The 16,421-nt window shown below is 54.4% G+C and overlaps 1 protein-coding gene across 1 annotated transcript in view; it reads right to left on the minus strand.

Moving 5' to 3' along the window:
* The window catches only part of MED26 (mediator complex subunit 26), a 45,019-nt gene extending 29,832 nt beyond the window's left edge, over positions 1-15,187 (minus strand). Inside the window, exon 1 of the mRNA XM_081077285.1 lies at positions 14,856-15,187. Within this exon, the coding sequence (XP_080933411.1) occupies positions 14,856-14,927 (72 nt within the window). The 5' untranslated portion in view covers positions 14,928-15,187. The remainder of the gene's footprint in view (positions 1-14,855) is intronic.
* Positions 15,188-16,421: the final 1,234 nt, after the last annotated feature.

The raw sequence follows: 16,421 nt of genomic DNA on the forward strand, positions 1-16,421 counted from the left end.
AATAAGACCGAGCCTTATGGAATGTAATATAATACATGGTCTTATGTTAATTTTCGCTCCAAAAGACATTAGAGCTGATTGACCAGTTAGGTCTTATTTTCGGGGAAATATGGTAAATAGTTTCCCAAAGGGTGAAGTATGACATTGCTCCTGGGTCCTGCCAGCAGGGTAGTGTGGGTTGAGGGAAGTAGGGTGGGAGATGGGCCCAGTGTTGATTACCTGCCAATGCCATTTCTTCCCACGTTTTTGAGTACAACATGTATTTTCTGATTATTAATGACAACATTTCTCTGTCCAGTGGTATCCGAGCTCTTGCGATTGTTAGTTCTGAGTACATGCTCCCTTAAGAAAGGATACTGCTTCCGAAAGACAATTTTGCACAAATTTATTCTGATCACTCCTATTGCAACCACAGTACAGCGGGACTTCGAATAGTTCAGGGGAGTTCCACCCCAAGCACCTCTTCCAAAGAAGAGCGCCTTTCCTTCCACAAGTCTGGGATTTTGTTCAACAACCAATTTCTTCCTGTTTCTCCCCCAGGGGGCTTTTTAGAATGTGTCAAGTTATACAGTTCTGTCTGGTAACTGCTCACTGCTCACACTAAAGGGAAGAATATCTTTGAGAAAACACTGGCATCTGTGAAAACCTAAGTTAAATATACAAAGTCCTCCAAGGGGAATACCTTTCCCACCCCCAGAAAAGTGGAGAGGTACCTACTATGCACCCAGCAATTTCCCTTCAGGCATTATTTACCCTTCAGTAGGGTAGGGCTTGTCCTCACTTAATAGAGGACAGCAAACTGGACAGACTGACAGAAGTAAGTGATGTGGTTTGGCCAAGAATAAATACCTCAGACAGATGTAGAGACTGGAACCCAGATCTAACTCAAAGCCCTTGCATGTTAAACACTTTTCTTTCTTTCATTCCTTCTGTCTGTCTATCTGTCCGTCATTGTTTTTTATTTGGGGTGGGGGGTGCTCAGGATTTCTAGTTGGTTGTTAACCTCATTCTTCAAGCTACACTAGTGAAGGCTTTCTTCTCCACTCGTGAATGGAGCTGACATGGCTCAGAGGCTTGAGAGCCATGGGAGAAACCAAGGCCAACTGGCCAGGGAGAGGTTGGGACCCAGAGGGTGACTGGGAGGGGACAGGAGCCCCATCCTGCATCCCCATGCCAGCCCAGGCACAACCTCCTCCCCCACGTCCCATGTGGAAAAAGACAACACAGCCCAAAGCTCTCACCTAAAGCACAGTGATCCAAAGCACTCAAAGTGCACTATTCAGTTCAGGTGAGCCTTCAAATTAAACAGAAATTGAGGGGCTGGCCAGGTGGCTCAGGCAGTTGGAGCGCCCAGGTCGCCGGTTCGATTCCCACCTGGGCCAGTGAGCTGCGCCCTCTACAGCTAAGATTGTGAACAACAGCTCTCCCTGGAGCTGGGCTGCCGAGGTCAGCGTGAGCTGCTGTGGCCTACTGTGTGCTGCCAGGAGTGGCCAGTGGCCATCGTAAGCGGCCAGCAGCCATCGTGAGTGGCCGACAGCCGACATGAGCTGCCGTGAGGCGTTGTGAGGGGCCGAACAACGACTGGCAACCGACTGCCTCAGCCAGGGGAGCACAAAGCTTATGACAGCAGCATAGGCCAAGGAGCTGTGTCCTACACAACTAGACTGAGAAACAGGGCTTGAATCAGTGTGGGGGTGGGGGAGTGAGGCGGAAGAAGAGGGTAACAATAAACAGAAACTGAAGTCAGTCCCTCACTCTTACCAGCCCTGTTAGGTGCTCACTATGCACACGTGACCGCGGCTCCACACTGGACAGTGCACAGAGGACTGGTGCTCTGGGAGGCGCCACAGGCTTCTGGCGCACCCCTCCCATCTGCAGTGGGTGCACTGCTGCCTCGGGATGAAAGCAAAGGCTCTGAGGTCATCTCAGCAGCTACTGAACCTCGCTCAGCCCCAGGCTCCCCTACAAAAGGGGTGATACCCAACAGCACAATAAGCACTGATGCTGCCCTCCGCCACGCTGTTTGCTGTTACAGCTCAAAGGTGCAGTCCCTGCGGAGCCAGCCCTGGTGAAGACGACACTAGAAGGCACTGAGCAGTAGATGTGAGTAGGCTCGGTCAGGGGACGATGTCAGCTGCAGGTCTCTTACCCGCGGATGCACAAATGCCCCCTCTGCTCCATCCAGCTCCATGGCGTCGGGCAAGGACAGCCTCCCGCACTTTCCCCTCACACGTAACACACAGTACCAGCTCCGTCAGGGGCGGCTCGGTGACTACAGACGCTGGGCACTGTCCCAAGCCCATCCACAGGCTCAGCCGCTCAGGATGACAGCACCAGGTGACGGCACCGACAGCCCCACGGCACCGATAGATAGAGCAAGGCCTGGAAACATTAAGTAATTCGCCCCAAGGCCACAGCACAGCTGGGGTTCAGGGTTCAGAACCCTCTGATGTGGGGAGTCCTGGCTCAGGCTTGGCCTGAGGGAGGGAGGAGGCTGGTGCACTCCTGTGGGACGAGGCCGTAGGGGTTCCCCATGACACTGAAGGGAGCTGGGCAAGTACAGGAACACCCACAGCTGCCCACCTCCTTCCCTGGGTCCTATCGCCAGCATCCAGAATCTCGACTCCCCAGAACTGAGCACCACACTCAGGACAGGCTCAGTGTCGGAGCGCTGACCACGTCACTACGGCTCCAAGAGAACCCACAAACGACAGAGGGACCCCGACGGGCTGAGGTCTGGAGAGGGTCAAGTAGCCATCAAAGGCAGTGGGGCAACCTCCAGGGAAGCAACCATCCCAACCCCAATATTCCTTTGCAAAGCAGCTACCCTGCCGCGGCCCCAGCAAACCTGACTCTTACCCGAACCCAGCGTGGTCCTCCTAGGCGACCACTCCTGTGCTCAGTGGAGCCGGAAATCAGAGAGGGACCACAGCCACTCGGACACTGGTCACTGGACCTAACAGAACGCACAAACTCACTACGCACCAGCAGGAAAAGAACCAAGCGGGGCAGGGGACACACGCATGTCACACAGGTTAAAGGTGCTGCAAGAAAAAATTGGACCAAGATGCCAGGAACAGCCAACAGACAGTGCTCCTGGGACAACTAGCACTGGCCGTGCTGGGCCCAAAACCTGGAGGCAGGTAGGAAGGGAAGGAGAGAGGGAGAAATGAGGGTGGGCCATCCAGATGGGAGCGCACAGCAGGTCAGAGCTGACTGATGAGCAGTTGAGCATGGGTGGGGAGAGGGGGCGCGAGGGATAGCTGAACCCAAGTCTGGGGTACAATGTGCTGTGCTGATTCTGTCTAGAGCCTTTTGGTTGCAACTGACAGAAAAGCCAGCTCAGATGGGTTTCATCAAGAAAAGAAACGACTGGGGCTGGCGGGTTAGCTCAGTTGCTTGGAGCGTGGCGGTAAAAACACCAAGCTTGTCGGTTCAATCCCCGCATGGGCCACTGTGAGCTGTGTCCTCACTAAAAAAATAAAAAGAAACCACTCGCTCACCTAGCTGAAAAGTTCAGAGCAGGGCAACCCTTGGGCCATGGTGACTTAGTCCCCCTCTCTAGACTGGTCTCACTACTGAGCAGGCCGTACCCAGGCAGCAGATCCCATAAGTGACCTGCTTCCATTCTCGCCCATTCAAGCCTCCCCAACTACCGCAGCAATGTGCTAAAACTTTCATGGGCTTTGATTGGCTTAGAGGCTCATCCTCGAACCAATCACCAACCAGGTAGCCAATCACGCAGCCCCATGACTGACTAGTTCCCAGTCACTGACCATCCTTTGGACATGGACCAGAGGGAGGAAGGGTGGGGACAGGAAGGGAATGAGAGCTGGATGCACAAGCCTGTGAGTAGCAGCCACGCATGTCAGCACCCAGGATAAGTCAGGCCTGGGGCCATGTCCCCTCCTCAACAGCCTTCCTAAGCATCTATGTGCGGCCTCCTGAGAAAACTAAGGCTGCAAACTTAACCTCATCCAAGGCTGCAAGGGGAACAGCAGAGTCAAGATTCCAACTCGGTTCTGCCCAACGACAAAGCCCAAGTTTCTCACCCAGAATGTCTTCACTATATGCCCCCGAAAGAACTCAGACTCTCCAGTCAGCCCCACGGCCCCACAGAGGGGATGAAACATCCCAGTCTGTTTTCATGCCCTCCCTCTGCAGCTGTACGGAGGGGAGAGCAGGAGGAAGGGAACCTGTAAATGGCTGCACCACACATCCCTGGAGATCCTATTTGCAGGAAGGGGGCCGCCAAGGGGAGGGGACCGCAGGGTGGCTCTGAAGTGGCCTGAAGAGCAATGGCACCACGAACCGACAGAGCGCCGTACACTGGAGGCAGGACGGAAGCAGGTGTATCGGCTTTGGAAGGGGCTGCTTGCACATCCAGGACAGCAGGCGGCTGGGAGCCGTGGCCCTGAGAGCACCTGGGAAAGTCTCAAATGCCAGGCAGGGGCCCAGGCAGTGCAGGGCGGAGATAAAATGCTCGTGGGGGAAGAGGCACTGTGGGCAAGGGGTTTGGAGAGACCAGAGAGCCAACACAGCAAGGTGCAAGGGGGCCACAGACGAAGGGTACCGCTCAGTGCTAGGCCTCAGGCCTCGTTCATTCCATGGAGGTACATTCAGCCCTGACGACAAAGGGCACTAAGGATGGCACGGTGACCCAGGAAGACCGTCTGGAGTGACAAACACAAGCACATCCTCATGCCCAAGGTTGGCTCACCTTACAAAGCAGATGCCATTTCCTATTTCCCAATGTGTGGAACACAGCACCAAGCGGTAGCAAACCATGTCTACCCTGTTGCTAACACAGGCGTGTCAGCCCCGGGTGCAAGCAGGTGCCCTGTCCCCTGAGTGAGCAGGCGCTGACAGGCCGGTCCAGGAGAAACCCTAAGACAGCCCAACCTCCACCCCCTTTCTGTCCTGCCACAGGGAAAGGGTACAGCAGCTGGGGGCACCTATTGCTTTTGCCTGCACAGCAGACCATGCTTCTTTTGCTACCTCCTCCCTGACTTCCTGTGGGTACTGCCACTTTCCTACAAGGCTCCCTTCACCCCACCCCCCCAGGCCAAGCCAGGCTGATTCTTCAGTTTTCAAACTGGAAGCAAGCAAGTGAACCCCTGAAGGGATGAGCCTTCAAGAGATCAAACCAAGAGGCTGCTGTGTTTCCCACCTCATGGAAGAAGTACGTCCAAAAGACAGACAGACGTGAGCGCCCGCGCATGCGCGCACACACACATACACGCTGCCAAGGACAAAAGAGAAATACTGTTTCCCTCTCAGTTCTCCCACCCCAATTTCAATCCCAAATGGCACTTGGACTCAGTGATGCGAGGAGGGGAGAGGTTACAAGCAAAGGCAGGACGACCTCACAGAACACCGGGCGGGGGGTGGGGTGGGGTGGGGTGGGGGGTGATGCTCCTGCCCTTTGGGGAGAAGTTAGGCTCCTGCAATCAACGGCAGCACTGGCTTACCCGCCGAGCTTCAAAGTGAGAACTCTAAATGCTTGAAAAGTTCCTTTAAACTAGAAATGAAAGTGAAATGTTCATCTACAAACCTTTTCCCCAGTCGCACGTAAAACGGAACATGTGCCCCACTTCTGTCACCGCCAGGCTGTCAGTATCCAGCAGAGAAGCGGACATCACCCACTTCAGGTGCTTGCTGAGAGTCCACCAGAAACGCAGGGAGGGAAGAATGGAGAAGGCCATGAAAACCACCTGACTCTACCTAGCCCTCAGTTACCTAAGGGGAAGAAGCCAGGCCCGGAAATGCAGGCACCAGCTTCCGGTTACCCAGGTAAACCAGGGGAGAGGACAGACAAGAGGAAATGGGCAGGACAGTAAGATCCCACCAGACCTCCCAGACCCCGACCGGGGCCAGTCCGTGCCTCTGAGCTGAGAGGACGTAAGCCCAAAGAGCTCGCCTCTTGTCTGGGTCGGGGGTACCGCCCGCTCAGGACCATAGGAGCCTGTGTGTTCTGCGCCTCCTGGACTGCGTCTCCTCCCCGGCTGAGCCTGGCCCAGGCAGCTACTGCAACACCAGGAGAGCTCAGGGGGACAGGGCACAAGCAGCCCTGTGGCAGGCTCTCTGGGACTCCTGAGTGCTCCCTAGCCCAGGATGGGGTCGGAAGGTGTAACCTGCACCTGTGCACACACAATGTGACAGCAAGACGCCCAAGTGGGACCACAGGCAAGTCAGACTGCAGGACCCATCCGAAGGAATGGTTATTCAGAACCCTGTGCTGTGACCTCCCTGCATCCAAACCACCCCATCAGTTACTCGGGATCTTACATTTCATTTACACCCATTTTGCCATCTGGACCCCAGTCGCCCAGGCCCAGCATTTCGCCCGACTATTTGATGGCGCTATCATCAAAGAGGTGATTATACCAGCAAGTACCCGGGAGACAAGGCCAGCTTGCTCTGCGCCCCACTACCCCCTTCTCCCACAAACAGACCCTAGACCCTTGATGTCTCTCTCCTGGGGCATCCCCTCTATTCTGGGGCTGTCCGGGTAGAACTAACACCATGCCCAGATTTAGGGATGAACCAACCAACAGAGACTGCTAATTCCAGCAAAGCCTAAGGGCACCAAAAAGATTCTGCTGGTGCTTCTGGAAAAAAAATCACCTGCTCTCTCTTCCCCGGACGATGAGGGTGAATCCTGAAGCTGCAGGGGCTGGGGGGAAGACACAATACTGTGTGAAGGCAACACTATAAAAGATGGAACAGAGAGATGGCCTTTGAGTGACATGAGCACACCAGCGCCTTTACTTCTTAAGCTCCTGTCATGAGCATAGGGCTACCCTCCCTCCGGGGGAGGCCCGCCAACAGAATTTGGAAAGGAAGTAGAAAACAGGTGTTCTGCCAGCAACTACCTAACTCAACACTGGAGGCAAACAATGAAATCATCAGCAGAAAGGGTCAACTGTTCCCGTATTCCATATCTACACACCAGTACCACTCACTCCGACAGGCGGCACGAGAAAGCCAGCTTGCCAACTGCTTGCCCAGCAGAGGCAAGAGGCACTGAGCGGGGTAAATAAAGTTGGGAAGTGGCTTCTAGCAGGGCTGGCCTTAACAAGAGGAGGGCAGTTAGCTACCTGGGATCAGCCGGAGAAAAGATGTGGACACTACGGCCCAACCCGAGCTGGGCCACGGACCTGATGGCCAGAGGGGTCAAGAGAGCTAATTTGGGATGGGGGTATCAAAGTAAGCCATCAGGGGAGAAGAAGAACCCAGCTCCCAGCGTGTGCAGGCAGAGCTGCAGCCAGCCTGGCAGGTCAGGGGGCTGCCCAGAGAGCCAAGTCTCACCAGGGATGTGGGTAGGGGACGGAGCTGGAGGTACCAGCAGGGCAGAAGGGCCACCTACGGGGCCCTCAGTGCGAGCAGCGGTCACACGTGCCTGAGTCTTCCATCAGTAACCCACCTGATTGCTCGCATCTACACCATACCGTGTTTCCCTGAAAATAAGACCTAACCAGAAAATAAGCCCCAGCATGACTTTTCAGGGGGACAGCCCCTGAGCATAAGCCCCAATGTGTCTTTTGGAGCAAAAATAAATATAAGACCTGGTCTTATCTTTGGGGAAAAACAGTAGAATTCCCCACCACAGCCATGGCCAGCCACCAACATCACCACTCTGTGCACAGCGACGAGCGACTGGGGTCTCGGCCGCAGCCACTTTCTGATCCCGACAAATGAAACCCAGGGGAAAGGAGTGTCCAGGAAGGGTCTGGTCTGTCACACAACCAAAAAGGGCCAAAAGGGCCCAAAGTGGCATATGAACAGTGTCTCCTGGGAACAGCGCAGGCTGGGATCTAAGATCACAAGCCCTATTTTCCGTCGGGGTAAAAAATGCCAGCCGAAAAACAAAAAGCAACAACTGCCTCACACCTTTCCCTCGGCCAATTCAAGAGCAGCACAAAGCGTTTCCTCCTGACCCAGAACAAAAAATGCCTGTAGAATCTCGCATAAGGATCCTGAGACCAGGCAGGAGAGTTGAGTACCTGCCTTATAGCCACCGCACTCTCATGGTGACAGGAGACACCGCGGCAGGTGGGTGCGGAATGGGGGATGGGTTCCAATCCAGAGTGATCCTTTCTAGCTGTGTGCCCGCTTAGCCTTTTTTCCACACCAGCAGTTACCTGCCTCCCCGGGTTGTTGTACAGATTAAATGAGTTTTGAACCTGTGAGAAGTGCTGAAAATTACAGCACCTCGTACCTGCTCGAGGTTGACAGCCAGTTCCCAAGATCAGCCCTTTTCACAGGAATCAACAAGCATCTGAGCACCCATGGCTGGGGAAGTTCTAGATACCTGGGAAAGAACTCATGGTCCATGATCAGGGAGCTTGTGATCCAAGAAAAATGTGATTAACAAGACCTCTTATCAGCAGGAATGTAGGTTTTAAGTTATGTGCAGTGCCTGAGGGAGACTGTCTTAGATCGAAGCAGGAAAAAGGTTTCTGGAAAAGGGAGAGCAATTGGGACCGGGTGGGGGCGGGGCAACTTAGACCACAACAAACAGGAGGTGCAAAGGTTCCCATCAGAGGTGTCACACACAGACAAGGTCAGCTCGCAGATTTAAGTAAATGCTGTTTGGATGACAAGATACAACGTCATTTCAAAGCACAACTAGATTAGCTTCTGTCCTTGAATTTTCTCAAAAAAAAAAAAAAAGTAAAACAAACAAACCAGCTACTCAAAGTACACCTGTCGTTATGTGGAAGTTCCTGAATGTTTCTGATCATAAAAAGGGATCCTCACAAACAAAAGGTTAGTTAGAAGCCACAGGCTAGAAGATTTTTAAGGGGGAAAAGTTGTAGGAACTGGACAGGAAATGGAAATGGCAAAACTTAACATTTAAAAACACTTCATGTTTGTGGGGTTAAAACTCAGAAGACGCACTAGAGTTCAATTTCCATGCTGGGCACTGCTTGTTGGGGGGCAGGGGGAGGACTGTGCTCAGTAAGCCAGCTGGCTTCTGAGCCATCCAGTGCTGGGTTTAGCCCCAAAGCTGCCAACAGCCTCCTCTGCGACACGAGACAGATTACTTATCTCTGCTCTCCTCTAAAATGAAGTTCAGAGAAGCAGCCAGGACACGAAGCGCTCCACACTATTCCTGGCCCACAATACGTGTTCACTTCAGAGCCTCCAATGGATGAAGACAGGAAACTTCACTGTAGCCCTAAGAGAATTCCAAAGCTCCGAACCCCACCTGCCCCGCAGCAGCACCTCACCTGACGTGACCCTTCTCCTTTTTAGCAGGCTCCACACACACTCACAGAACCTCCAGGAACTCATGGATCAGGAGTCCGGGAGTCTAGAGAGAGGGCCCAGGCGTGTCTGCACCCCCCACCTGGCATGGTGGCCCTGGACTGTTTCCAGTCAGCTCCAGCGATAATCAAGAGCTCCCCAAAATACAGCGCGGCCTTCCCCCCAAGGAACTCCTGCCGCCCATTCCTGGGTTTGCCTCCAAAAGCCACACAGAGCAAACCTAACACCAGGATACACAGTACTTCAAATACTTGAAACCAACCTCTAGGCCCTTCACAAAACCTGACACCTGCCGCTTTCCCATCCCGCTGCTGAGAGAGCAAACCATTCAAGACCTGCCAGCTATTCCTCCAAACTCTCCGTTCCTCTGGGGTCAGAGATGAACCAAGAACTGACTTCCTGTACTTGACCATAAAATGTTTCATTCTGAAAACTCACCTGATGAAGGATTCTAGAAAGCCCTTTTACGATCTTAAGAATTCTAAATCATCTTTCAGTGAGATGCACGAAGAACTGTTTCATTTGGACGTGAGAGCTGCAGCCCTATATGGCTGCCCTGAGCCGATTCCCTCCACCAAACAGCGCATGTGCACACTCTATGCCTGCCCTCCTCCCTGCAAGGGCGGCTCCAGGGCCCCCGAGGATAGGGCCACGCGTGTCCGGGTCTGCACCCTGCGTACTCAGCACATAAGCACTTCCTAGAAATATTTATTCAACGGCTGAGCCACTTTCTTCAGTTTTGCCGTATTTCTCTATAAACGGCACGTATCAATTGGTAATTGAGATGTAAGTGTATTACCTCCCAAGACCTGGAATTCATTCCGAGTATTTTTAAACAAACGCAGCATGCAGAATATTGGTCGGCCTTCCTTATGCAGGAAATGCTCCCCAGTTCGTGGAGTCCTCACGTCAATTCTTGCTCCATTCTACACGTGTGCCCCGAGAGTAGAAAGGAGCTACTTCAGAAGGGGGCTCTGAGCGTGGGCTGCCTACACTGCCACCTGCTGAACCACCAACTCAGTCGCCCCTTCTGCCGAAGGCTAGTGAGCCCCCAGAGCAACACGCGGACCCAGGCCACCGGCAGGCAGAAAAAGGAAAAGCACACCTTCTACAGACAGAGACAAAGCCCACAGCTTCCAGGAGGCAATGTACAGCGGGGGTTGGACCGGAGAGCCACCCACTGGGCTACCAAGAGATCAGGCTGGGGCCTGGTTCTGGTTAAACTGAGAAGACGCCCATATGCAAGGCACAGGCGAGGACGGCTCCCCTCCGTCACCCAACCCCACGCCTGGCATCCTTGAGGTATGTGTCTGGCCACACACAGTGGCGTCTCGAGCCCAGTAGCCCAGGTGACTATGGCGCCTTTTTAAAACTGTATCAGGACAAAAGTCGCTGCCCACAGGCTGATCTTGGACAGTCCTCCAGGCCTCTGTGACCTCCGGCCGGGACAACATACTGAGCTTAAAGCCACCCCTGAGGACTGCCCAGACAGCTCCGTGAAGATGGAATGTGAAGTCCACCTTCTAGGGGAGAAAAAGAGTCACAACACGGGCACACACACCTGCTTCACAACAGACACTGTTACCTGCCGATCTCCCACCGTCATATAAATTTGTGATTCCCAGTTCAGTTAGATGTTACCCGTGATAGATCGCACAGGTTGATAATACCAGGCAGCTCCCCCATGTTTTCTTACCAGCTCACAGACGCTGTCCTCTTGAGCCACCTCAGAAGCCATCTCTCCATCTTTGAGAGCAGAGTGGTGGCGTTTAGAGTTGGAAGCACGTCACTTAATAACTTTGGGTAAGTCCCTAACATTAGGGAGGTCACCTCACGTGAAGTCAGAAAGAAACAAAAGCATCCTGTCCTCTCTTAGCCACAGGAGACACTGAGCAGCACCTGTCACTGTGCAAAAAGGGGACACCAGTCACGCGGCCACTTCCCTTACAGGCTATGGGGGGAGCAGGCAGTGCTGCCAACGGGCCACACCAAGCGTGTGAAGTGTGCATCTCCGGGTAGCATTCTGTTCGAATTGTGTTATTTTACGAAGTTCACACAATGCACGTGCCATTCAAATAAAACTGTTCTACAAAATTCGCGTTCGTCTCGGCTGCCCCTTCCATAACCTGAACCCCGGATCCAGAAGGGGTTCCAAATGGATCCAGAAGGGGGTCCTTTTGCGGGGCACGTCCTCCAGTTTCCTGTCCCACTTGGCAGGTGAGGAACCTGCAGCACAGAGAAGCTAAGCGGCACCTTAACCTTCAAATTCCTAGGTGGGAAAATTATCCTCTTGCATGTGTCTCTCTGCAAAGGTCACCTCCCCTTGGCACCTGGTGTCTGCAGAACTGCGAGAAAGAAAGTGGTTCCTAAGGTTTCTGGCTGGAGAGCGTGACCGCTGGGAGGCATTTACACAGCTGCCAGGGCAAGTTCCAGCTCCTCTTCCCGCAGTGGCTCCTCGGGCCGCTCCCTGCGCGGAACACAGCGACGCTCACCTGCCTTGAGCAAGGCCTGCCTTGTGCTGTTACTCCGCTCGTCGTGGGGACAGACTTTTCTCAGATGCCAGGCGAACATCCGTTCCTTATGGCTCTACAGAGTGCTGCATCAGAATATGCCCTGACTGAACCCTGGGGCGTACAGCAGTCACCAGGGCTTTGTGCTGACAAGGGGTTCAAACGTAGCTCCTCAGTCATCGGTCCAAGAAAGATTCTACGAGTCAATTTAACCAGCACTTAGAAGGTCCACCTAACGCTTCTGCTCTGAGAGAGAAGATAAACGAACCGTGCTCATGAAGACTGATTCTGGTCAGGAAAACAAAGCCCGAACTTGCGTGAATCAGTGAGTGTCCCATACAAACAGGAACCTAATCACCTGCTGAGAAGACGGTGCTGCAGTGGAGTGACTGTGATTTCTGGGGAGAAGACACTGCCCTCAACTTGACCCACAACCGCGCAAGATTAAGCTGGAACAAATGCGCACACTGCATTTCAGATTTTCAACACTCTGGGCTGACATACCATGAAAGAGTAAGAGTTCAACTATTCTGAAAAACTGTTAGTTGCTTTCTGAAAAGGAGTGTAAAGGATTTACTTCAGTACTGAGTTGGCAGAAATTAACTCAGAACCTGCTGCAACAGAAATTCAAATACTCCAGAGGCTAGAATTTAGAGCAAAAAAACAACTTTCCTCTTAAGAAGTCCTTTGTCAAGGAGATGCTCAGTAAATGTTACTTTGTTACTTCCCTAACTTTTCAGATACTTGTGGATATTAGGTCAGCGGCTTCACATTAATTTTTCAAGCAAAAGCTGTTTGTTAACCATAATTGCATGTCCATAAAGGTAAGCATTACATGACACAATTCTCTGTATTTTCTCTCAGAAGAGGTTTAATTTTAGTGTTGGCTCTTCAACTCTGTCCCCATTTTTTTCATGAGCATCTTAAATATGTGTCAACCAACTATCCAGAAGTGTTCATAATTGGGCAAAGCAGACAAGAGCGCCCGTGCGGCAGCAATGCCTTGTTGGAGCTACCTTACTCTCACCTGGGCCCAGGTCAATCGTAAGAAACTGCAGTCCTGTGGTTGCACCTTCTCCATCAGCAACCTATTCTGCCCCATCTCTAAGTTTCTATACACGGTTTGAACCAAGCCACACTCCTGTCAAATGACTAGTAACAATGTTCACGGACACTAACAATCGCAGCATTTAAAGGAGGCACTTTCCTCATCGCTCATATTCAAAGAGACAATTTCCCAATTCTATCAACTCGTGTTAGTAGGGCTCTAGCACACCTATCGCTAGAGTTGCCCAAAGTAAGCCACATGAAACATGAATTCCATGCTATGTAATACAGCCATGGGCTCATATGAGTGTAACGCTTCGCTTCTGCACACACCGGGATACACGAAGCTGAGATTTGTTCCCTCCTCCTACTTCTGACTAGCCCCTCTTCCTCCTCCACTTCTAGGAAACCTCTAGACTAGAGCCTTGCACAACACTAGAACCCCTGAGGTCACTGCCCACCTAATCTGTAACACCGTGACCACCTGTCAAAGTACCTTCTGATGTCAAAGCGCCTTCTGATCCCAAAGCTCTCCTAGGTGGCATTAAGGATCAGTGCTAAGAGGTCAGCCACTCTCAGAGACTCCAGAAGGCAAGCAAGCACACAGAATTCAAGAATTGCACTCTGACTCGACAAAAGATGCAAAAGTCACCAAGGCTATATTTTTCATGTCACTTGCTTTATCCTCTAATATTTCAGTGTTGGGAATTGCAGTGGCACCAGTTACTGCAAAAATTCTGGGAGGTTTTATATAGCTTGTGCCTACTCCACCCCCAAAGTCCTAACAAAAATGTATACATTTGTTAAAGGCAATTTCCACCAAGCCAATCTTAATGGGGCCCGAAGACCAGGAATAAGAGAATTACTTATGATAGAGAAATCAGAGCGTTACAATTATCATGACCCCTCCAAAATTACCCAGGACAATTTTTTCTTCCATCTGCAGTATGTTAAAGTGATTTCAGTGGCCACTTCCTGGTCTCCCAGCAAATGCAGGGGCTCACTCCATCCCTGGATGTCATCCTCCTACTGCTTAACCTGCTCCTGCCACAGGGGAAAATGACCCCTATCACCAACAACCCCTTGGAGAATGAGTCTTCCCCTACACACACGGAGGGGGCACAGGGGAGATCCCTCTGCAAACAGCAGCCTCCATGGAGGGTCATCTGACAAAGCGACACCCTGGGGTTAACCCTGTCGTCTGGGTCAAAAACCACCTGGCTAGAACCTCCAGATGGGGGGAAGGGACAGCTGAAATAGGGTTCTTGTGTGAACCGGAGAGAAAACAATCACCTTTAATTCCCTACCCACAAGTGGGGCTCTGGCTTGGTGAGAGACGCAATGGGCTGTCAGGCCCAGAAAAGCAGCATCAAGGATCCCACCCTCCCCAAGATCATCTTCCGTTGGCAGCGACTCGAAGAGGGATCCAGCAAAGACGTGTCCATTCGCAGAACCGAAGGGACCTCTCCACGCGCCCTGGGCACCCGGCGAGGGGCAAAGCAGGCCGGGCTTTCCCTCCGAAGCCCAGGTGCTCCCAGCAGGGAGGAGAGGGAAGGAGGACTTCCCTCCTCACCCAGAAGGCCGAGACACCGGGGGCACGGGCTCCCGGACTCATACTCCAGCCACCAGTTGCTCCACAGTCTTTCTCCCTCCCCTCCCCCAAGTCGAGAGGGCTTCCCGGGGGGTCTCAGGTCTCCGGAGAAGCGGGGGCGGGTAAGCTCCGACGGGAGCAGCAAGGGGCGTAGAACTCAAGCAGGAGGGAAGGGACAGCTCTGGCCTCAGCTCCCGTCTGTATCCTCCGCCCAGGCCGCACGTAAGCCTCGGCCTCACGTACCGAGCGCCGCCGGGCTGCCCGACCTGCCCCGGGCCCAGGCCCGGGGGACGAGAGGCCGGGATGGCAGCGGGCCTCGGGGGCAGGTGGGCCTCGGGCGGGTACCCGGGAACCCCGAGGGTGAGGGGCACTGGGGAGGAGGAGGGTCCCGGGCCCACGAGGCCTCGGTCCTGGCCCGCGCGGCGGGTACTTACGTTGCTCTGGGGGTCGATGGCCTGCAGCAGCCGGTCCCTGATCTGCTGCGGAGACGCCGGAGCCGCTGTCATTGCCTGGGCGAGGCGGGGGGGAGCGGCCGGGCCAGCGGGCGGGCGGGCTGAGGCGGGGGACGGGGGTCACTCACTCGCCGGCCTCCGGGAACGGAGCTTCATGTTCCCCGCGGCGCCGGGGGAGGAGGGGGCGCGCGGGGTGGCGGAGAGGGGAGCCGGAGCCGCGGCTCGGGCCCGGGGCGCCGCCGCCACCGCAGGAGGAGGAGCCGCCGGAGCCGCCGCCGCCGCTGCTGCCGCCGCCTCGAGAACCAAACTCCAGTGAGCTGCTCCTGCGCGGAGCACTCTGGGTAACCCGCGCCGCACGCAGCGTCGGCGCCACGCTGAGGAGGTTGGGAGATGGGGCGGGCGGAGACGCCGGGCTTGGGCGGGGCCACGCCTGGGTCACACCCCCGCGCCTTTTACGCATGCGCGCACAGGCGCACTCGCCCACCGCTCACACCCCGTGCCCTGCTCGGCCCGGGGAGCCGTTGGGAAACGGTTGGGCGGGGCAACGGTCGCCGCCTGGAGGCCCCGCCCCCACACGGGCTGGGGATGCTGAGGTTCCCGACCCAAACGCGAGGTGCGCGCGGAGTCCTTGAACTCGGCGCTGCGGGTGCCCCCTCAGCTGTGCAGGGCGGGGAGGGCGGCAGCAGCACCTCTCTTCGGGAAGAAAAGCCTTCCTTGCGCTGACAGAGGTGATAGGGGTCGCGGGCGGGAGAAGCTGCCAAGTTTTCCCAGCCTGGGGGGGTCCTTCCCACCCCCTTGATCTGCGTTCCTGGGGGCGAGGGAGATGGATGTCCACGGTGTGACGCTGCGCGCGTCTGGGTCTGTCCGAGGGGCGCCAAGGGCCGGTCCGGCTCTGGTTCACTCCAGAGGGCGGGGGTCTGCAGCGCCTCGCTGGCCCGGGTCCCGAAAACATGAGACAGAGTAGCACCTCTCCGAAGAGCCGCCATCCCACCTGGGAATGCCCCCAAACCAGCCCCGTGAGCCGACCCCCTGGTTGCACACCTGTGCCCCGGTGACATTTGGGGCCGGATCACTGTTGTGTGGCCGTCTTGTTGGCATCCCTGGCGTCTACCCACCAAATGCCAGTAGCCCCGACTCCTCCAGTGGCGACAACCAAAAATGTCTCCAGTCATTGTCTGATGCCCCCTGGCAGGCAGAATCGCCCCCTATTGACATCCACTGGTTTAAAAGACCCTTCTACCTTGCTTGGCGTGGAGAGGCTGGAAAACTGAAACCCTCATTCTCCGAACCAAACATTTCTCAAAGGAGAAAACTGAGGCCTAAAGTCACCCAGAGTTACAAGTTAAACCCAGAACTGCTAATGTCAATTCTAAGGGCACCCCCACCCTGTGCCCGCCCCCTTACTGCCTTCTCTCATTGCTGTCTCCTCTCTCTGGAAGCTCTATTAGAAATACTGTTATGAGACAAGGGGTGGAAAGGCAGGCTGAGTAGATTATTAGCGGCAGCCTCAGGAGAAATAACTTTTCCTTGTTACAGGAAGACCTAGAT

Source organism: Rhinolophus hipposideros (genome assembly GCF_964194185.1).
Source record: "Rhinolophus hipposideros genome assembly, chromosome: 16".
Lineage (NCBI taxonomy): Eukaryota > Metazoa > Chordata > Mammalia > Chiroptera > Rhinolophidae > Rhinolophus > Rhinolophus hipposideros.